This window comes from Clarias gariepinus, chromosome 3 (assembly GCF_024256425.1).
Source record: "Clarias gariepinus isolate MV-2021 ecotype Netherlands chromosome 3, CGAR_prim_01v2, whole genome shotgun sequence".
NCBI lineage: Eukaryota > Metazoa > Chordata > Actinopteri > Siluriformes > Clariidae > Clarias > Clarias gariepinus.
The window spans coordinates 3,931,135-3,954,064 of NC_071102.1; the positions used below are offsets into that span (position 1 = coordinate 3,931,135).

At 39.2% G+C, this 22,930-nt stretch overlaps 1 protein-coding gene across 1 annotated transcript; it reads left to right on the forward strand.

Annotated features, from left to right (window-relative positions):
- The first annotated feature begins 7,277 nt into the window (after nt 1-7,277).
- heatr3 (HEAT repeat containing 3) lies at nt 7,278-22,709 on the forward strand. Its single transcript, XM_053491336.1, has 15 exons — nt 7,278-7,497; nt 8,392-8,564; nt 9,057-9,144; nt 9,665-9,768; nt 9,975-10,084; nt 10,993-11,133; nt 12,038-12,342; nt 12,442-12,532; nt 12,739-12,893; nt 14,294-14,376; nt 14,554-14,690; nt 14,933-15,021; nt 18,625-18,768; nt 18,863-19,039; nt 21,179-22,709. Exons 1-15 carry the CDS (start codon nt 7,360-7,362, stop codon nt 21,290-21,292), a joined length of 2,049 nt encoding a protein of 682 aa, XP_053347311.1. The 5' UTR covers nt 7,278-7,359; the 3' UTR covers nt 21,293-22,709.
- Nucleotides 22,710-22,930: the final 221 nt, after the last annotated feature.

A 22,930-nucleotide genomic window follows, 5' to 3' on the forward strand; every position in this document is an offset into this window, starting at 1 on the left:
AAATGGGGAAAAAATTCACTTATCCGACACACCCGATTTTGGAACGGTGAAAAATGTAGACTGAATTCCATCATCTGATTCAAGAGCTTAAACCTCGCCGAGAAGTCAATGCAAGACATGTGGACTAGCCCTGGCTTAATGTTAAATTATGATCAGGAAAAAGCAATCAATCAATATAACAAACATGGACAGTAAAGGAAAAACAAAAAACAATCAGTGGAGCATGATGGGTATTCTGTACCTCGTTAGGGTGAATGATTTGTGCACGAATGTGTTGTGGTGGATTATGGTACATCATGAGATCTCTGGAGTGTATTAAGTAATATCAGGGCAGCTTATTTGTTGTGCATATTATTTACGCACCCATGTTGTCACAGCATTGTTTTTATTATTATTATTATTATTATTATTATTATGAAGTCCACATTTTCATGCATCACTTAAAATGCAACAGTTTTTTTCTAAACACAAGTGAGCACCATCATGGCACGATGATAATATCTAGGAGGAAAAAAAGCAAACAATAAAAGCCACTGTGCAAAGGCAGATACACCCTCGGTGCTTGCATTTGTCTACAAAAGCCGTTATTACATAAATGAGAAGTTCCCTACCTCTAACATGCCCCCCCCCCACCCCCTCGAGCTTCCCGAAAAGGGTCATGTCCCTTTTCATTAAGTGTCATTTTGTAGTTTCCATGACACTAGGGACAAATATTAGCTGTTTGTTCTGTCCTGCAGCGTGCTTTCTTGCTGTTACATAACGACAGTGTGCATTATCAGTGACAGGCGCCTATTAGCTGAGTCAGCAATCTTTGAGCTTGCCTTGCCTCGCTCGCCCCCTCAGTCGTTTCTATCCCTCCCTCAGTCTTGGAGCAGGGCCTTGCTATTGCTGTGAAGCCACAGGAGGCTCCGAAAGTGTGTCTTTGGAGCCGCTTTGCTAGAATGCTAGAATTAGTGAGGACATTATCATCATCTCAGGACGGACGATAAAGCGCAGCGTAGGCCCGCTGTTGGGAGAAGCCCAGCAACATTTTTTTTTCTTAAACCATGAGGCCAAAACCCCAAGGAAAACTCCTACTGAGTTCTGGAGCCCGGCCCTGCCCTCCTCTCTCTCATTCTCTCTCTCTCTCTCTCTCTCTCTTTTCCTCTCAGTGTGTTTGTGTGTGAGTGAAATGAAATGCCCTTCAGCACAGGAGAGATAGCATCGGAACGGCCGTTAATCACATAAGCCTCAAAAGCAAATAAAATCAAATGGTGAATAAATAAAAAACGAGCCATCAGGTGGGGAAAAAAAAATCACAGAGTCCCACAGGTACCTCGGTCTGCCAAAAACTCCAAGTTCCAAGGGAACGAGATCTGAAGGGGCGTACGCTCTTGGAGTGAGCTTTTAGCACTTCTCGTCAAGTGGAAACGCTCTCCGAGCTTGGCAAAAACGAGGTCGGATTGGGAAACAGGGATTCGGATGATGGAGGGGAGTTTAGGGGGAGATGGATACAGACCCACATGGCCTGAGCGCATGAGTGCAAGCAGAACCCCCAGAACTCGATCGTAACCATGTGGCACTAGTGTTGATATTACGTTTAAATGGCTCCTGACTTAAGTCGGGTTTACACACACAGATAATGAGAAACGAGTGCAGGAAGAAGAGAAAGAGGTAGAACTAAACGTGATGGATGGGATAAGGGCTTTTTAGAAATGTTGCTGAGATTAATCACGATCATTGATCACGAGGGAAGGGTTTGATCTGGAAGACGAGAACTGAAGGAGAAATTAAAGAAAATTGCGTTCGAGTAGATTTTCTGCTTTTAGTCATTACGATTAAGAATGAATAGGAGATTGTTACTGTATAAGCTCACAATTCTAACATCTCGATTTTGTGTTTTTGACATGAGGAAAGCGAACACGCGAATTAATCGCTCACTGATTGTATTATTACAGGATGAATCATCAAAGAAACAGAAAACAGAAATCCTGTATTCTTTAACTAGCATATTTGTGTCTTCAACACCAAAAACACCCATGTTTAATTTCATTGGCACCAAAATAAGACATAAAACCCTTTGAGGCATGCAGTTATCGGAATATGATGCAACACAGGCTTATTGTTTTGCTTTGAGGTTGATTATTTCTCAGTAACACTGCACCCTGAAATGTTTTTTCGGCTGTATACTTTGCCAGTTTTTCTAATTGCATATCTTTTCTCATTATATTAATAAGCATTGCTGGGCTTTTTATTCATTTATAGTTACGTTTAATGGTGTGTAACGTCTAAGACGTTTTCATTAGATCACATTTGTTATAGCAGCTATAAACGCTGTTCTTCACCTTCATCGCTTTAGTTCACTCTAGAAGTTGGAGCTTGTCGTGTAACCCTTGCAAAATGCAAACTCCTATTGAGTGCTGCACAGTCCTGACACTGGAGACCCCTTCCATGAACGTGCATGTAAGAGATTGAACAGAAAACATCACCATGTCGACTTTTATGCATTTTCTTTTGTTAAATGAAAGCGTGATAGTTATCAGTGTAAGATTATGTACTGTATGTGGAAACCATTATATTTAAGCTGTTGCCATGGAAACAAATCATATAAAAAAAAGGCAGATAGTTAACGGAGCGGCGCGGTGACGTAGTTGTGGTTAGCTCAGTCATCTTGCACCTCCAGGGCCTGGATTTAATTCTTGCCTCAGGGTTTGTTTGCATGTTCTCCCTGTGCTTGGTGGGTTTCCTCCGGGTACTCCGGTTTCCTCCCAAAAAACATGCAGACTTGGTTAATTGGCATTCCGTAATGGCCCTCGAGTGTGTAAATGAGTGTGTGAGTGTGCGACGGATAGGCTCAAGGCCACCAGTGACCTTGTACAGGATAAAGCAGCATAGACGAGTGACTGAGTGACATAGTTAACGATTGCTAGACTTAAACAGCAGTGTGCTAGAAACACTTTAAAATATTTAAAGGTCTAAATATAATAAATCCTTGTAATCTAAAATGAATTTTTTTTGCAGCAACTAAAACTAAAACCGTGCACAAACTGGTGTCTTTTTGTCTGCATGACATAAGACTTGAAAAAACAGCGAAGACAGCAGGAATGTGTTCTCTCGCCCTTTGCACTCTGTTCTGCAGCAAAGTCCTGTGGTTGAGATTCTTAAGAATGTGCAGGCCTCCCGCCAAACAATACAACACGCGTGTCTCCTTCAATTCACTTCACTGCAAAAACGGCATGTAGAGCAGGTCAGCTGGGGGCACACGGCACAGCCCCGGCTCACGGTTGTGCTTCACATGGTAATCGCTCACAGTTGCTGGAACCGAGTGACACTGCAGAGTCTGCAGGGTTTTACACGTGATTTAGGATGGTGTACTTCAAGAACAGCAGGCGGTTCAGGTGCAGCTGAGGAATCGATGGGACTGGACTGAAGTCTGTGCATCGGCATGTGGGGTTCGTTGCTCTGAAAGAATATGGATTACTGTGGAATTTCCAACAGGGAAGAGTGAAGACTCAGATCCCTCTAGCGTGGGTCGATGCTCCCATCTAGTGGCCTGTGATCATGTGATCACCACTGAAACGCTACGGAGAAGAGAAATCATATGATTCAGTTCCTAAAAAATCATTAAGGCTAAATTTAACCATTTAACCTTTGTGTGAGATTCATATGATTATGAATCAACACTGGGTGATGCAACGGAACATATTAAAAGCTTTAATCATTGTGTTGTGAGAACTTTAAATGCACAATAACAAGAAGTCAAAGGGTTGCTTTTCAGGGTTTCACATGTTATCATATCATAATTTACAGATCACACCGTACGGTATCATATCACACAGTATCAGATTGTATCGTGCCATGGTGACTCATATTGTAGGATTTGTTAACTCCGGTCACAAGATACACATGCACACACCACACACACACCACACACTCATTCACACACTACAGGGAGTTTGGGAACAGCAATTAGCCTACTCTGTATGACTTTGGGCTGATGGAGGAAACTTTGAGGAAACCCGAAGAAAACCCGGAGGAGAATATGTAAACTCCATGCAGACAGACCCGAGGCGAGAATCGAACCCCGACCCTGGAGGTGGCACTAATCACATACATAAATCTTCTGAGATTGTTATGTATTATATTTATTTTTAACCTATAAAAAATGTATAGATAAAAAATCAAAATGTACAAAATTGTAGGGAATATTAAATGATTAATATTCAATTCAATTCAATTTTATTTGTATAGCGCTTTAAACAATTGGCATTGTCGCAAAGCAGCTTTACACAATCAAAAGAATTATTTAAGTTCGTATGGAATGCGAATGTGTATGAATCAAAATGGTCAGATAGTCCCTGGTGAGCAAGCCGAGGGTGACAGTGGCGAGGAAAAACTACCCGAGATGGTAATAGGACGAAACCTTGAGAGGAACCGGACTCAACAGGGAACCAATCCACATCTGTGTGAACAGAGAGCAGGGATTGATCTGCAGTCATACTGTGTGAGACTGGAGGTTTAGAATGACAGGAGATGTGTTTAAGTTAATATGGATTCCAGTTCGTTATTGGAGACTCAGGTAGACTGTAGGAAACTCCAGTCCTGAACTTTTGGGTGTCCATGCGACGAGATCTCCAACCAGAAGCAGGACACCAGGACGAGTCAGACAGGTCCAGGGGGCGGAGGGGGTCTGGATCACTGGCAGCTCAGGAGAGACATGTACTGTATAGCTCAACAACATACAAACATGTATTTCTAGGATTTTTTTACAGTATGTCCCTTTAGGGGCTTTGTAATACTGATGGTAAAATTGTAAGATGTTCTTTTTCCTTATGGGGAACAAACAAACATACAGTGCAGACCACGATTACAGACAACAAAAAACCTTTAGATTTAGGTGTGTTGTTTAGATATCTCATACCATAATTCACTTTTTTTTTTTTGTGTGTGTGTGTGTGTGTGTGTGTGTGTGTGTGTGTGTGTGTGTGTGTGTGTGTGAAAAGCCTCCTGGGATCGGCTCCGGCCTCCTGTGACCCTGTCTACAGGATAAGTGGTATAGAAGATAAATGAATGAATTGATTAATTACTTGTAGCTGTAATTACAGAAGATTAAAAGCAGCAACTTGAAATAGAAAAATAAAAATATTAACCTTAATTTCTTTGAATTTCGTCCCTCAAGCTGACGGGAGCTGCACGAGTTTGTATTAAACCTGAAGCTTGAGCAAATCTATTAAAGGGTCAGTTCACTGATGGAAGTTACAAAACTTGGGGGGAAAAAATTAGCTTTAAGTCCAAAGGAGTTAACATTAGACTCAATCAGAGACCTAGACATTGTTTATATTTCATAGAACTATTATAATAGTTTTATTAATTTGAGCTATGAAATTGAAGCTTACAGAACTAAAAAAAATTGTGTGTGTGTGTGTGTGCTTTTAGACATATCTACCCCAAAATGCAATAATCTGTAGTAGTCCAGTGTAAAGGGTTCAACAAGTGGATGTGTATTATTATTATTATTATTATTATTATTATTAGCTTTGCCTTTTTTATTGTGTCTCACATTTTCCATATTAAAGGAACATCAGATGTGATGTCAACTTCTGCACACACACACACACACACAGATCCTTGTGCATGTGTTACAGATTGACCCTGCTTCTTTAAGCCACCCCACTTAAGCATTTGGTGTCATTTAGTCGCGTGTCATGTTGAAATCCTGCCTGATTTCATCTGCAGTCTCCAGCTTGGCCTCACACTCGTTTCAGCCTCCCTGCGCGTCCTTGCCGCTGTGTGTGGTGTGCAGCTGATTTTGAAATGCATTTTTGTGGTGAAGTTTGTGGCTCTCAGTTTCTCTCCCGGGACGGTTGCAGAGGTCCGGCACGCGCTGGAGCCGAGAAAAAAAGAAAAATCTCTGCACTCAGCGAAGGAGGGGTGAAATGGGTCAGGGATCAGATGATCCAGTTACAGCCAGTACTCTGTATGATGTATATTTATATTGTGCATTTAACAGTGGACGCTGTCACAGAGCAGCTCTACGGGGAAAAGATTCTGGTAGCACATTTAAAAACGTAAGAAATGTAAAGTTTGTAAATGTATAGTTGTCAATCAATTTTAATGACAAGACACATACATCACTCCTGGAGTAGACAGGGTTAAGGGCCTTGCTCAAGGGTCCAACAGCTTGAACCTCTGACCACCTGATTGTAAGAGAAAGAAGAATTATTTTTTATATTTACTTTACAGATCTATGAATTTCTTTTCCTCATATATCCCAGCTTGTTAGGAAGTTAGGGTCAGAACACGGAGCGATGATTAAGGGCCTTCCTCAAGGGCCCAACAGTAACAGCTTGGTGGAATTCCATTAGACTTGTGTCTATTATGTGATCCGCATGTGATCACATGGAAAATTAACACAGAAATGTACTTTTTAATAAGACATTCACCATGGGAAATAATTATTATTAGTATTATTAATATTATTAAGGGATTTAGGTGGTATGCTGGCTTAGTGGTCAGCATTGTGGACTTACACCTCCAGGGACAAGGGTTGGATTGTTGCCTCAGTGTGAAGTTTGCATCCTCTCATTTGCATAAATGAAGTTTGCATAATTGACGAAAGAGGACAAAAAAGAAATTATTTAATAAAAAAGAGGATTTAAACTAAAATGAAGATAAGGAAGATCAAGACCACAAGGTGGCGCTAATGCAACATAAGTGGAAACAAGTCATTTGAGAAATTAGGTAGAAATTTTACAAGAACGGTGTGTCAAAAGATTTTTATTTAATTTTTTTAAATAAATATTTTTAAACCTCAGAAAGCTTATAATACTTATAGATGCAATTCTAAAATATAGCCAGGAGATGGCACCAAAGGTGCGTGTTACAAGCAATTCTACAATCTAGCCAGCAGATGGCGCCAAACATGTGTGACACAAGTAATTCCACAATCTAGCCAGTAGATGGAGCCAAAGGTGCGTGACAAAAGTAATTCCACAATCTAGCCAGTAGATGGAGCCAAAGGTGCGTAATACAAGCAAATCTACAATCTAGCCAGGAGATGGCGCCAAAGGTGCGTGATACAAGCAATTCTACAATTTAGTCAGGAGATGGGGCCAAAGGTGCCACTGATTACAAGCAATTCCACAATCCAGCCAGGAGATGGCGCCAAAGGTGCGTGGAACAAGCAATTCCACAGTCTAGCCAGGAGATGTCGGCAAAGGAACCGTGACACAAACTTTGCGACAGCAGGCGTGCACGACACTTTGTTTCGCTTTCCGGTCGATTTGCGGTAGCGCCGAACAGCTTCCACATGGCAGTGTGTGTTCGTTTGCTGTAGGATCTGTGTGTTCAGTTGTGTGTATATTTTTTTAACGTAGCGCGATGGGAAAGTCGAAGAACGCAAGGTTCAGACGCGCGCCGGTTGCTTCGGATCAACCCCCGGTAAAAGCTGTGAAACGCCCCGCTGAAGATGATAACGAAGATGAGGTCGAGTCTCCGCATGCAGAGTTACTGGAAAAGGTATATTTTTCTTCTACCCGCATCCAGATTCCCTCATTCTGATTGGCTGTTAGGAGCTCGTGTCTGCTCAGTGATTGGTCGGTGTAGACGGTTTCAAGCGTTCTGTCAATCAAACTCTGTTGTTCGCCAATCGTGGCGCAGGAGGGCGGGACGTGTCGGAAAGTGGGTGGGAAGATGGCGTAGGGTTGTTAATTTTTTTCAAAAAGAGTGTTAAATCTAAAGTTAATTGAGGGGTTAAAATGAAATAAATATTAATTTATATAAGTTTTAATGACTGGGTTAGTTTGGATTAGGTGTCAAATCAAAGCTAGCCGGTTAACAGGTAGAACTAAGGTGACGTTTCTGTCTGCCTTTAATTAAAAGAAAAAAATGCAATAAATAAAATTTAATTTTTTTACTTTTATGCTTTTATAAAACTTTTTATAGAATGCTGATAGCCTTATACAGTTTCATTTTAATCAAATTTAAATAGTACCTAATATATAATAATTACATATAATTATATATAATAATAATAATAATTAGAGAGATGAAAAAGTAAAAAAAAAAAAAAACTATAGCAATTTAAAATAAAATAAATTATGGTCAGACAGCATGGTGGACTTGTGGCTTAGACATCCAGATAGTCCATACTGTGTGTGTGTGCGTGCACGCTGACGCCCTGCAATGTATTGGCACCCTGTCCGGGTACACCTCCTGTACAGAATAACCGGTACAGAGGATAAATGAAGGAGTGAATCGTTGCCAGTGACAGAAGGAAAATAAAACCTGTATAAATTTATTTTTTAGTATGTGTTGTAAATAACATATTAAAGTCAAATAGAGCACATATGCACATAATGTCTGTGTGTCTCTCCCCGTCCCTCACCTTCCGTCTCTGTCTGTGTATCTCAGTTGCAGAGTCCGAGTGCAGACGACCGCGAGTATGCTTGTGCGAGTATTTCGCGTGTGGTTCAGCAGACTCAGACGATCCCGAGCTTCCAGCAGAGAGACGCAGTAAGAAGGTTAGGCCCGCTTCTTCTGGACAGCAGCCTGGCGGTCAGAGAGGCCGCAACTGGAGCGCTTAGGTACGCCAAAACTTTTACACAATTTACACAAAAGCAAAACTCTTGTAAATTTAAATGCTCTCAGCGGCAGGGTTACTCGGACTTAAAAACTATTTGGTGTTGGAACTGCAGAACATCAGATTCTGCCTTCTGCTTTTTTTTCACCCCAAACTGAAGAGGGGAACAGGTGGTGTGTGTTTTTTGTTGTTGACCTTTTTAATATTAACCTGTTTTTCCCTTCATCTCACATTACTGATCTTTCATCTTGTCCTGGTTCTTCAGCTTTAAACATGTGGCGTCTCTTATTGTTTTATTTTTTTATTAATGTGAAATAAATTGTATCTAAAGCTCTGTTTCGACAGGAATACGTCTACATAGTGCCGTGTTTAACAGATGTTACTCTGTGATTTTATTTCCATCTCGCCGGGTCACAATAATTGGAGTTGTGTTTGTAGTATGTTCACACACATTCTGGCTGGTGTTCCTGACTTCAGGAATGTTGGTGTGTTACAGGAACCTGAGTGCGTGCGGAGGAGCCGAGGTGTGTGAGGACATGGTGAGGCAGGACGTCCTGACTCCTCTCACCGCTCTGCTCAATGAGGTGAGAAAGAGCTTCTAGTGTGTGTTAAGGGGAGAGGAAATGAATCGTCCTTGGATAGCCGTCCTCTGCGTTTAACATGAGGTTTAAGCTTCAGCTCTTCTATAAGTGTCTCACTGTAACAAGCACTGTTGATTGTTGAATGTTTTTACTGAATGTTCCAATAGTTCTGGCCCTTGAAAATCCCAGAAAACCTGTAAGCGTTGATTAATTTTCCAGCTGATGGTCGACTTTTTCTCGGCCAGCGGTTGGGGATGTTTCCGTTTCGTACTAATAGGCTCGTAGGGATGAATCCGTGTCAGCAGGAATGATTCTCTATAAGAAACATTCACCTTCCTTAGAACACCACATTTGGCAGATGCTCTTACCAGAACGACTTACAAAAGTGTTTTGGAGTTTCCATACCAAATCATTCCTGGCCTGATTCCGGTGGTTGGGGACCTCTGATGTTTTAAGGGTTTAATAATTATTATAATTACTATTTTAATCTTGCATTTGTCTGCTCGTGTGTTTGTGTGTATAGTGCTGTGTGGGGATGCAGGCGAGTTCCAGCCCTATGAAGAAGGAGCAGAAACCCACAGTTGAGGACGTAGCCAATGAAGCTGTGAATTTGCTCTGGAATCTCTGGTACACACTCGAACCTGCATCTTTAACTGTCTATTATGTTATTATAAATAATTCATTCTAAAGCTCTAAATGTTGATTCTCATCTCTAAAGGAGAAAAATCGAAGGCTGGGTCAATTTGTTATATTTATTAGCTAATTCTCTCTCTCTCTCTCTCTCTCTCTTTATTTATTTATGTGTGTGTGTGTTTGTTCACGGATCACGGTAGTGAGAGCAGCAGTACAGCAGTGGCTGTATTTAATAGAGCGAGACTTCTGGATGTTTTGTTGCCGTGCATCACCAAACATCCACACAACGTCCAGCTCGCTTTATCAGCAGGTAACATACACACGCACACACACACACACACACACACACACACACACACACACACATTTATACCTGATTTAAGATGCTAGTTTTAGTTTCATTTGGAAGTGTCCAATGTCAGTAGTAAAACCTATTTAACGAACGTTATGTGAATGTTGTGCAGCGGATCAAAACCTCATGGGTGGTGTTTCAGATCAGAAAAAAGAGAGGCTGATCTAATTTTGTTTTTTGTTTATTTGCTCAAAAAACCTACAGAGCATTTGATGCAAGGAACTTTAAATAGAAACATTGTTTAGGATGTCCAGTGTTTAAATAAAAGCTTTTTATTTAGAAAATTGAAAGTGTAAAATGATTTATTTAAAATTGATTTTTTAATGATTTATTTTTATTTTATTTTATTTTTTATTTTCATGCAAAAAAAAAAAAAAAAGATTTTTGCTCTGGGAATCAGGACCAAAACTGTGTTTATGTTTTGCAGTATGAGATTTAACGTTAAAATTAATTAGCACTTCAGCGTGTGTGTACGATCTGTGTTGAGCGATCTGTACACATTACCACCACCAGCAAAAAGATAAAAACTACGGGGAAAAGATAAAAACTAAGATTTTGTTTTGTTATTTAAGGAAAGAAACTTCATAATCATAAGCTTTATTGCTGCTGCTTAGAAATAAATATAATCAGCGTTGCCATGGTAACAGTAACTTCACTTCATTACTGCATCCTGTTGTTGATTTTTTTTTCCAAGAGTAGCAGGACACAGTGTTTTATTCTTTATTTAACAAAACTCAATCAGTAAAATCAGTTTTAGTATTTAATACATATGGGATGATTTGTTGGTTTTGTAGTAATCATTGCTCTGTTGTTGGTGTGTGTGTGTGTGTGTGTGTGTGTGTGTGTGTGTGTGTGTGTCTTAACAGCAAATTGCTTGCACACAGTGACCGAGGATAACTCCGACCTGGCAGGAAGTGTGAACAGCGCTGTTTTGGCCGCGTTAGAGAATGTGTTGCTCTCCACACACTCCAGTTTGGAACACGTTCTCCTACGCACTCTGGCTGCAGGTATACACACGCAGACACACACACTCTCACACTCTCACACACTCACACTCTCACATTCTCTTACACACTCACATTCTCTCACACTCTCTCACACTCATTCTCTCTCACACACACTCACACACTTACACACACACACTTTCACAGACACTCTCTCTCACACATATTCTCACACACACTCTTGAACACGCACACAGAAACGCATGCACACACTCTCTCACAGACGCACACTTTCTCACACACGCACACTCTTTCACATACACACGCACACTCTCTCACACGCATACGCACACTCTCTCTCTCTTATACACTCTCCCACACACTTACACTCTCTCTTACACACACACACACACACTTTTACACACATTCTCTCACACTCTCTCTTACACACACACACACTTTGACGCACATTCTCACACACACTCTCTTACACACGCACACAGAGATGCACAGACACACTCTTGCCCCCACACACACACACGCATTAAAGAATGTTTTAGTTCCTATTTAATTTGCATTAATTAGCATTTTGTTTATTAAAAGTTAATTTACATTCCTTTTTAGAATAATATAGGAAAAAAAGCATTTATTTAGGTGGGATTTGTCGTGTTATACAAATTGCTTAACTAAGTAACTATTTTAATCATCTTTTAAAAAAAATTAAGCCATTTAATTATTTGAGGTCAAATCTATTTTAAATATATATTTTTAATGTTTACGCTGTTTGCATTTAAGGAGGTAAAATGCTGCAGTTCCTCTATAATCCTACAGGTGGTGCTATCACCATTTCAAAATCTATCAAGATCATCTTTTTTGTTTATTTCTCAATTATCACGTCATGTATTTTGAGCAACTGATCTTTTAAGTTGTGTATCAAGCTCGATGGACTTCTCCTCCGTTCTTCCAGGAACCGTGTGGAACCTGAAGAGCAGTCTCTCCTCCTCCTCCCGTCAGGCGGAGGCGCTCTCTGCCGTGGTGAAGACCCTGGCACACTGTCTCAGTCTGGATGCTGGATCGCTGATCCCAGACCTGTGGCACAGAGAGTCGAGTCGCACCGGCACGACTGATCTGGAGTCAGCCAGAATGGAGGAGCAGCAGCAGGCTGGGGCCGGTGTGGAGGAAGACGAGGGGATGGATGAGGGAGAGATGAAGATGAACAGAGGAAAGAGGAACGGGAAAAAGATGGAAAAAGATTACACAGCCTTTTTGCCGGTGAGGAAATAAAATGTTTTATTTAATTACAGAAAAATGATCAGAGAATTAAACAGTACGTGTGTGTGTGTGTGTGTGTGTGTGTGTGTGTGAATTCAGAGGGACAAACCAGAGCTAAGGGAAGCCGTAGCACTTCTGACAGCACAGCAAACGTCGCTGGAGATCATTGTCAACATGTGTTGCTCAGATGGTAAGTAAGTGTGTGTGTGTGTTTGTGTGTGTATATGTTAGAAAGAGAGAGAAAATAGATAATGTGTGGATGAGGATGGCACATGTATGTATGAGCTAATGGCTGATAAGTGATGATGTGTCTGGAGTAATGTGTGAGACAAGCAGCGAATTATATGAAGTGACTGAAGTCAAACTGTGTGTGTGTGTGTGTGTGTGTGTGTGTAGAACCCTCCGATGACGAGTGGGAGGAGATGTCGAGCAGTGACGAGAGTGAGATGTGCGCGGACGGTGTGGCAGACGGAAACTCCAGTCTCTTCTCTCCTCTCTGCCTTTCTGCAGAGTTACACACAACACTACTGAACCACAGCATACCACAGCAGGTCTCTCTCTCTCACACACACACACACACACACACACACACACACACACACACTGTCAACTACAAAAGATTTCTTTTAAGTTCTGTCATGTCATTAATTAAAAGTCAATCATGTTTTTAAACAAGCCAACCTTAAGCAATAACTTTGTTTAAACAAGACAATTAGATAATCACGTCAGAACTGTACAGTGGGTGTGGCAATAATTCCCAGCCAAGTTCCTTTAACGTGCAAGTGGTGTTGGTGAGTAAGTGTGTGTAGAGTTCACACAGACAGACGCGTCTCTTTTTCATCACAAGCTGGCGACAAGTTATCCGTCAATTTTCAAGGATCAAGCGTTCCACTCTTTGAATGTTTACATGAACAACTGCAGTGGGCTCCGACCCATCTCGACCCGGGATCGTCATTTATGGACGCACGTGGCCTTTTAAAACGTTCTGTTTTACTGCGACTAAGGGTCTCATCACTGTACCGTCTTCTGTGAAAGGAAAAGTCAACCGCATGGACATTTTATCACAAGTCCTGGTTTGACCTGAACACCCATCGTACATAGATTTGTTTAAGCAATAGAAAGTAGGCTGGTTATCTAACTATTAAGCCAGTCCTGTTAAATTTGTCATTAGTACATTATCTACTTGTATAGCTTTATGCTGAAATGATGGAGATCTTAGTTGAAGGTGTCCAATTAATAAAAATCAGTTGATACAGCTGACGACGTACTTGTGTCTGTATGACTTGAACTTGAAGATGAAATCGCCTTTTTGGTGCCTCTTTACCAGAGTGCAGAGTTTTTCAGTAATGCAGCTCAGCCACCTCAGATCATCAGCTACCACAGACACACACAAACACTACCTTGGGTTATAGCGTGCCACTATTTTTCTACCAACTGAATAGCTTCTCATTTTGTTTGCCTTATAATATATAAAAAGTAGAACATAATATATGAATTTCTTTAGGGTTTGTATTTTTTTCCTAAATTTTTTTTTTATTTCCTTCATAATTCCTTCAAAAGATTTTAAGCTGTCACTCTAAGAGCATGTGACAAATGTTTGTTTTAAAAATCCCATTGACGAACCAGGAAGGTTGTTGTTTAGTGAATTTATACCCCTATCTCATCTATGCGATTTCGCGCGGTGGCCGTTAGTACGGTTTATTATGATTCACCGCGAGTTTTTGGCGCTGTGAGTACGTTTCCATCTTTCCGTGCGAAAAATTAAACATGTTTAATTTTTTTGTCAGCCCTCGCGGAAGCTTGCGGTCCTTACATAATTTCGCGGAATGTTTTCGCGGCGACTCACGGTGCCTAACTCCACATCTCATCGTGAGTCAAACCGCACAGGTGAAATAGGGGTATTAATTATCCATCAGACTGTGTTATGTTTCATCTCTCACTCTTTCTTCAGGTCCTGAAGAAGGCAGAGTTTCCCAGCCACGCTGCTTTGGATATTTGCTGCAGGGATTCGGCATGGAAATGCCTCGTTAAGAAGTGAATCTTTTAAATTAATTGTTCATTATAGCATTTCTGAATAAATTAGTTACTTAAAGAGACTTTGTGTTTTTGTAGCTTTATGGGTCAGAATAACTAACTGTAAAGTTGAGCTTCAGTTCATTCCGGTTTTTTTTGTTGAGGAAATTGTGTTTAATAAAAGGTGTTCATTCCCAGAATGCAGCGGGTGCAGTGTCGGGCTCTGACCTGTCTCCATAACATGCTGGCTGTGATGGATCTGGAGTGTTTGGGTGGAGCTGCAGGACTGCAGGCTGTCGCTCAGCACCTCTCGTCTTTGATCTTTAGCTCAGCAGGTGAGAGAGAGAGAGAGGGAGAGACAATGCTATTGTTTGAGATATCAAATATTGCTGTTTAAATAGAAATACATTGTTTTAATCGTTTTTATGATATAAATTATTGACAAATCTGCATATGAGAGAAATTAAACAGGGATTCCTTTTATAGGACCTTTTCGGTGATGAGAGTAATGTCACGTCATTTTATGAGAAAAACTTGTAATTCCTCAGTTTTGCATTGCTGTTGTTTGTTACTGCAGAAGTTTTGAAGGATGAGGAGTTCCTTGAGGCCGTAACCAGCGCCATGCGTTCACTGCTCCAAATAATGGCCTCCAAAAATCTCCCCCAGGTCAGAACACAAATTTTTTTTTCTTCTTTTTCTTTTTTTCGGCTTATCATTTATTTTTATTTTTTAACAAAGTAACTTTAACGGCCCATCAAAAAAAAATCACTAATAGTGTTCATAAATAAATAATAAACATAATATAATTCTAAATTAAAATAAAACTTATAGTTTGCTGTCCTAAAAGGGCTAAACAAATAAAAACAAGTGTGAGTGGAGGAAATCAATCTTGAGTAACATGTTGCACTTCATTGTTTAACATGGTTTAAGAAGAATGTCTACCAGCTCAGTGTAGTTTGGCGCTCTGTGATTGCCAAGGAAACTGTCAACAACATCTCTGAAGGCCTTCCAAGCAATCTGTCCTGGCCCAACCATCAGATCTTCGAACTGATTGTCACTCATATGTTCGATCTGAGGACCAAACAAAAATGCTGCTTTTGATCTTGGCATCAACCATTCTTGGGAACTCTTTAATTAATAAAAAAAAAAAAAAAAACCTGCACCTTCCCTGTTCATTGCTTTCACAAAAAGTGCCAGTTTGATGTCAAGAAATGGCAAAAATATATTTTCAGGGTCTAAAAGTGGTTCATGCACCATATTTTTCTGTCCTAGACCTAACTTCTTGCGGAGTGGCCAGATCTTTCTGGAATAATTTAACTCTTTGGTAATCTTTCCAGTAATAAAGCAACAAATTTCCACTGATCTCCACTGATATTCCACTTGTACTTGCTATGCTGGATGTGCTTCAGCAGCATCTCCATGTTCTCGTAGGTTCCTTTCATGTGTGCAGCACAGGCAACAGGTATTGAAGAATAAACATTGCCATTGTGAAGTAAAAACGTCTTTAAGGCTTGAAACTGAATCAGTCAAGAGACATTACTCTTCAGGGTCATGGTCGCAAAACACACACGATGAGGTAGTCTACCTGTGCAAAGAAGTTGGTCGCAGCAAAAGATTTCATACCTGGTAACTGAAAAAACAATTCCTGCAATCTTAAACCCAGCAATTCAGCTTTTGCTTTTGAAATTACACTTGATATGCTTTCCTTATTAGAGCAGTCCTTGAGCCTCTGTGAGGCGTAAATGTCTACTCTCTTACGCAAGTGTAGCAAAATGTATCGCGGCAACAATAATGAAACGTACTGACCAAAGTCCTGTAAAAGGTCTATGGGCTCTAGCTTACTTGCTGCATAGCTACTGAGACAGTGCTAAATTTTGAAATATGTGCACACTATAAGCCTACATTATCACAATAAGTAGCATACAAGTAGGCAAGGCCAGACAACACCGGAGTGCGAGCTACCAATGAACTGCAAGCCAGCCTGCCCTCATTCTGTACCTGGGCACGCCCGGGGTGCAAAAACATTGTTTATAGGGTTATCCCAGAAACAAAATGAATTGACATAAAAAGAAGGAAAAACAAAACAGAACATTTTTATTTAAAAAAAAAAAAAAAACGGTAGGTGATAGGAAAATTTGGGTGTTATTTTCATGATCTGCAGCCAAAAATCTATAGGGTACACCAAACAGTGTTTAAAAAGCACAGTCTTCTTGTGCAGTGTAAAAATAAAAGGCAAATTTTGTTAATTAAAAAATATATAGGCCTATATAAATTGTCAGATTTATTGTGCATAATGCAATATATTATAATGCAAATAGGTTTCAGAAATTACTTTAGAAGTCATGTCCCCAAACCCTATAGAAATCAATTCAAGGCGAGATGGCTGTCCTGCGTCTTGTAGTCAGTCCATGAAAACTGACATGAAAGTAAAATTCCAGAATAAGGAATTTAGAAGTGAATTCCACCTTTACCCTGACACGATGACCTAGAGAGTCAGGAGATAACATTGGTGAAATAAATAGATTTTAATAATTGTGTTTTCAAAATGTAAGGGGATTAGTATGAAAACATTTTTTTACTTTTTATGTTTTTATCTTATGTATAAATGTAATAAAGATTAAAAACAAGAAATAACTTGAGAGCTACACAAGTTTACGTTAAGTTACAGAAATGTGATTTGGAGATATTTTACATTTAATATTTTAAAATAAACAAAGAGTTTTGCTGTGGAAACCTGACGGACGGAGGTGTTTGTGCTCCGAGATGCCTGCTAGTGACTCTGCCTTTAAATCTTCTAAGACATACGTAAGGTTGTACTCGTGCGAGAATGTAAACAATTCACATTCACACGTCAAGTCTAAAAAATGCTTCAGGGTATACTAAAGGCTCAAGTCCCAGCCCTGGAATGGCAGCTCACGTGTAACAACTAATCACTGTTTATATTTCATTTCACATCTCCACAGAGCTCAGTGCACGGATAGTATGTGTGTTCTCTCTGTCAATTTGCCTTGTAATTTCTGTTAACTAAATACTGCAAAACCTTTAAAAATTTTAAGTTAGTTAAAAAATACAAACGTTAGGAAGTGTGTGTGTCACTTTGATGTAGGAAAATAAAGAGACATGAGTTAAAAAAGAATAATAATAATAATAATGTAATTATCTGGTGCACACAGGAAACTTTCTTATGCTCATCAGATAATTGTCTTTTTTTTTTCTTTTTCTTTTTTTTTACACTAATCACAAATGCACACCTTTTTTTGACCATTTTGTTTATACCCAATATTGTCTCTGTTTCACTCCTTCTCTAAGCATGCCATTTCAGTGTCTATGTAAATGAGCTACTGTTGAGCCACACCCCTGTACTGGGTACCATGTCGGTGGAGGGGATCTTCTTATATGAGGTCACATTAGGGGGACAGGCTAGTACAGATTTATTATTATGATTTTTTATTTTATTTTTTTTGTCACACTTAAATGATTCTGATCGTAAAAGATTATAAGATTACGCAAAGATAACCCGAGTAAATACAAATTGCAGTTTTTAAATGATTTTTTTAATACATTAAAACCAAAAAGCCGTCCACACCTGTTTGGCCTTATCTGGAAAAAGTTATTGCACCCTAAACCTAATAACTGGTTGTGCCACCTTTGGCGGCAACAACTTCTATCAAGTGCTTGCAGTAATAGTCAATAAGTCTTGCACATCACTGTGAAGGAACTTTGGCCACATTGGAGAGTTTCATACACACTAAGCATGAAGGAGCCTCTTTAAGGTCAATTACTTGTTCACATCAGGCCAAGCAGGTTTAGACAGATTTTTTTTTTAAACCCTTAATAAATAAAATCATAATTTAAAAACTGCATTTTGTATTTACTTATTTGTATAATCTTTATGTAATGAAAAATTATTTAGATGGATCTGAATGATTTAAGTGGAACGAATATTCAGGACTTTATCCTGAATTTACCCTCACTCTACAGTATGTAAGATATACTGTGTGCAATCACATCCACAAACCTTCCTTTGTGTTACCATCTCTTTTGCTACTGGATGTCTGGAATAAGCTTCAGAAAGTATTTTTCATTCTATCTATATATTTACCTCATTTTGAAAAGGCTAATGTACAGTATATTGTCTCTCTCTATGACAACTTAACAGTGTTTCTATACTTTCAGGTGCCCTTTTCATCCTGTTATTGTACTGTAGATAACGCTGCTTTAGAACGAATGCCAAAGATCTTTGTGTCCTTGTGTGATCTTTCCGAGCAGTGTATGAGCCCTCAGCAGTTAATGAGCATGTGCGAAGCAGCAATGCAGTGTGACGTGGTGAGTGTGAGGGTGAACGCTCTGGCTATTCTGGGGATCACAGGAAGCACACTAGCTAAAGACAAGGGATCTGCTGAGACTCTCCAGGTAAACATCTCTGCTTATTGTCTGTGACTTTAATCTACGATCAGTAATAAAGCTTCAGGTCGAGGATTCTGGTTATCTCATCTCGTCTGTGCAGCTGATAGGAAATGCGCTGCTGAGCGTAGCGTCTAAAGACGTGAACCTGGTGGCGTGCGGAGAGGCGCTGGATGCTCTGTTTGACGTTTTTGCAGACGGCGAAGAGGCGGAGCGAGCCGCGCAAAACATCAACCTGCTCGCCGCCCTGAGATCCCTGCAGCCTGTGTTTACTGCCAAGGTATAGACACACACACACACACACACGTGTGTTTGGCCTCTGATCAGAATAAATGTACTGTAGAATAATTTTAACAGCTGAATGTTTATACAATTTGTTTTTTGTTAAAACCAATTTGTAGAACATATCAAAATAAATACGTTCGAAAAGCAGATAATTTTTTTTATGTACAAATTATGTATGTTTCCAAAAAAGTGTAGTAAATCCCATCACTGAGCTCATTGTAATATTTGAGTTGACACAGGAAGAGATTCTGCGAAGACAGGATGCAAAGCAGCAAAGAGCACGTTTTAATCAGAGGAGAGTTCACCTAAGATCATCAGTTTACAGTCGTTTTCCATGGTTTTTACATATTTTGCATTAATTTGCAAATATTATTTTTTTAGCAGCGCTTTCAGTTTCTTGCAACACTGCAAGCACTTTTCAAAACAGAATTTCACTTTTGTATCATCGCGTTAAATTATATATTTCATACCTTACGTAGAATGCGTTTTCTTCCTGGACGGAAGGACTAATTTGAGGAGCACCTTTGCCCTGACATGGTGAAATAGAGCAGGCGTTCCCAAACCTATTATTTAAATGTCTGATTTTTAACAGTGGTTGTCGTCACAAAGCATCTTTATAGGATTTTTATAGGATTCTGAAAAGAGTGCGAGAGTATCTACAAATTACAATTATTAGTTTCGTCCCAGGTGAGCACGTTGATGACAACGATGGCAAGGAAAAGCTCCATGAGATGACAATAGGAAGAACCGCTGATCTGGACTTAACACAGAACTCATCCTCATGTGGGTGATATCAGATCAGATTACTTTTATTAAAATTGCTTAGCAACATAGATTCACGTTTAAGGCGGTCTGAGACAAAATACTTTCATGCTTGTGAACCTAAACAGCTCCAATCTTTAACATTACAAAGTTTGTAGGTGTTTCAGAAGAAATGTCAACAAGAGAAAAATGAGCAAATTGCACTTGTTTTAATGACTAAATAAACCGACTAAACAAACTGACCGCAAAGCACAACACAAGAAGACAAAGTGCTGAAATGATTTTAAAGCGAAAGTTGTGTCATGTCCTAATGGGCCGTCCTCATGTCACGTCTAAGAAAGTGTATAAAATGCCAGCTGCGTCACTTTCTTCTTCTCTCCAGAGCATTCGCGAGATTGCGCTCCCATGGTGTCTGCTGTTGCTAAGTAACCATGAGTGAATGACCTGCAGTGCACTTGCGGCGTTTTGAAAAGTTGGGATTTTTTTTGTGTCGCTGCGGCATGGACGGACAGAGAAAACACGCACCGAGACGACGCGGCTCTCTATAGTGAGCGCATTAGTTGCACGTCTCGATTTAAAATGACACAATTGAGCACACAAAAGATGCGGAACAGCCCCAGAGACAGTCAAAACACACAGCAGCCTAGTACAGTCTGACTTCAATCAGCTGGCAAAAAAGGTGTGGTCACTAGACGAAGACACTGACCGTCTCTTTGCATATTTGAATCGTGGCATCCTGACACACATGGGTCGTAAAGTACGCTGACAGAAGATGCTGAAGTCTTGCTTTTCTGCGCCAACAGGACAGAACGTGAAGACCTGTTAGCAGTTAGCTAATATTGAAACGTCTCTCGTACACGTGCATCTGTCAACGTTGCCACGAATCGATTATGTTTAGAATTAATCTCAGGTTTCAATTTATTAATGAGTGTAACATGTTTCTATTTCGAAATAGGGAAAATGCACTTTGTTACATTGTATTCCCAGTTTGAGATGGCCTGGGTTGACCAGATTGACCTGCCGTCCGGACTTTGCGAAGCCCTGATGTGGCGGTTGGGTAATATAACCGCTAAAATATGAGAAACAAGTTGTCATAGTTACTGCGCCATCCATGCAACAATGACGCGAAAATAAAATCTCTGCAAAATAAAAAGAGGACACTTATTTTTTTTTTTACATTAGCCGTGATATATACAGTACTTCTTTTCTTTAATTTCATCATAAATAAATCTTCATCATTTAATAAGATCATTTCGGCTTATCTTACAGATTCCATTAGGATCTTGTTCACGCGTAATCTAAAAGACATCTGAAAGTGCTCAAGCGCCCAAACACACACACACAATAATTTGTTGTGATATTTGTGCAACAGATGCGGAAAGAAGGCAGAGGAAAGTACAGCCCGGATCAGCTCTGCGTCTTGGACAACGTCAAGGTTAACCTGCGCAGATTCATCGGCTACCTGGAGTCTCTGCGGAAGAAATAGGACATGCAGATCAAAATGGATAGACTTGACTGAAATTGAATGTGAGGTTTTGGAGTTTAAAACTCCAGTCAGGAATCTGTGGAACTGGCAGGCCAGTTTTTATTTTTATGAATGATTGTGGTACAGAGAACAGCAACACGTGTGCTCTATATTTGGGATTTGAGAATTTAGTGTATTAAATAATACTCTAGTCCAAGAGATAAAATAATGCTCAGGGTGATCTGTAGCGGGATCGGTATAATTTCACTTTTAATTTAGACATATCACATTTTTAATATTATATTTCTTACATTTCACTGGTCACTTGGTTAGATTGATTATGATTAAAGAATTTAAAGGAATTTGGACAAGGAAAAAAAAAATACAAACTCATTTCTACTTAAATTTTTTTTTTTAAACAGCGCTCTATCATTTGTTTTATTACTATATAACTATCCAACTGAAATTTCTTTCTTAGTTTTTGTATCATGTCTCTGGCTTAATAGACCCGATCATTTGTTGCTGTTTCATTTTACACCCGAATAGGGTGTATAACCAGAAGGGAAAAAATATAGTTACATAAGCCAAATGAATTTATACACACTTAAGGAAAAGAAAAATACTGTGATGTACATTATATTAATATAGTATTAATATCATCTTATTAGTATAATATTAATATTATATCATGTATATCAATATATTAAATATTACATTAAATTTCATATGAAAATAGTTATACAAGTTTTTCTTTTCCTGAAGTGTGTGTATACATTTTTTACTTTATATATTATTTTATTTCTGGATATATTAAGCACAAACGTGTACTGAAGTTCTGGTGCTGGTTTGTGGATACTCCTGATTGGATCTTGAAGGACAAATCCTGATATTCATCTAAAATTGTAGCTTTAAATATGATGACATGATGAGGCATTGATTTTGCCTTGAATAAAGACCTTGATTAATTTACAAGTCACTGAGATCTGAGGATAATGTGTAAGAACTTATGGTTTAGAATTTTTTTTGTTCACTCTATTATGTAGAGTGTAAAGAGTGGATTATGAGTGGTTATGTTTAAGGTTATAAAAGTGTTTACGTTGATTTAAAAAAAACATAAACTGATAGATTTGGTGTATGATATTTATATATCATTAGCAGCATGCATTTGAAAGTCATTGTTTTATTATAGACTTTTTTTTTCCAAAACATATCGAATGTCATCATTTCCTAACCTTCCTGTTCTGCAACATGCTTGGTATCCTGTGTTGCATCTTTACTTTACTTAAAGATCTAGAAATCTGTCTCCCTCAAAATCCTTTCCATAAATTTACAGCCTTGCTTCACACTTCATTTATCATATTTAAAAAAAAAACAATTCTCGTGTGTTGATTTAATTTTCTAAATACACACTGTGTTTCTATGTTTACACCCCATTCACAACGACTAATAATAAACAATTTTATTTAAAAAGATACTTTTGATCTGGTAACATTTTCTGTAAGGAATCGTTTATTTAAAGGAAGGAGTCTCCAGTATCAGGGCTTTGTAAAAGCTTTAGGTTTTATTTCACAAAATTTCAAGTCGTCAGGGTGGCGGAAGTCATCTAATGAACTTTTCATCAGCTGTACTGTAAGTGACTTGTTCCTTGGATGATCCCTA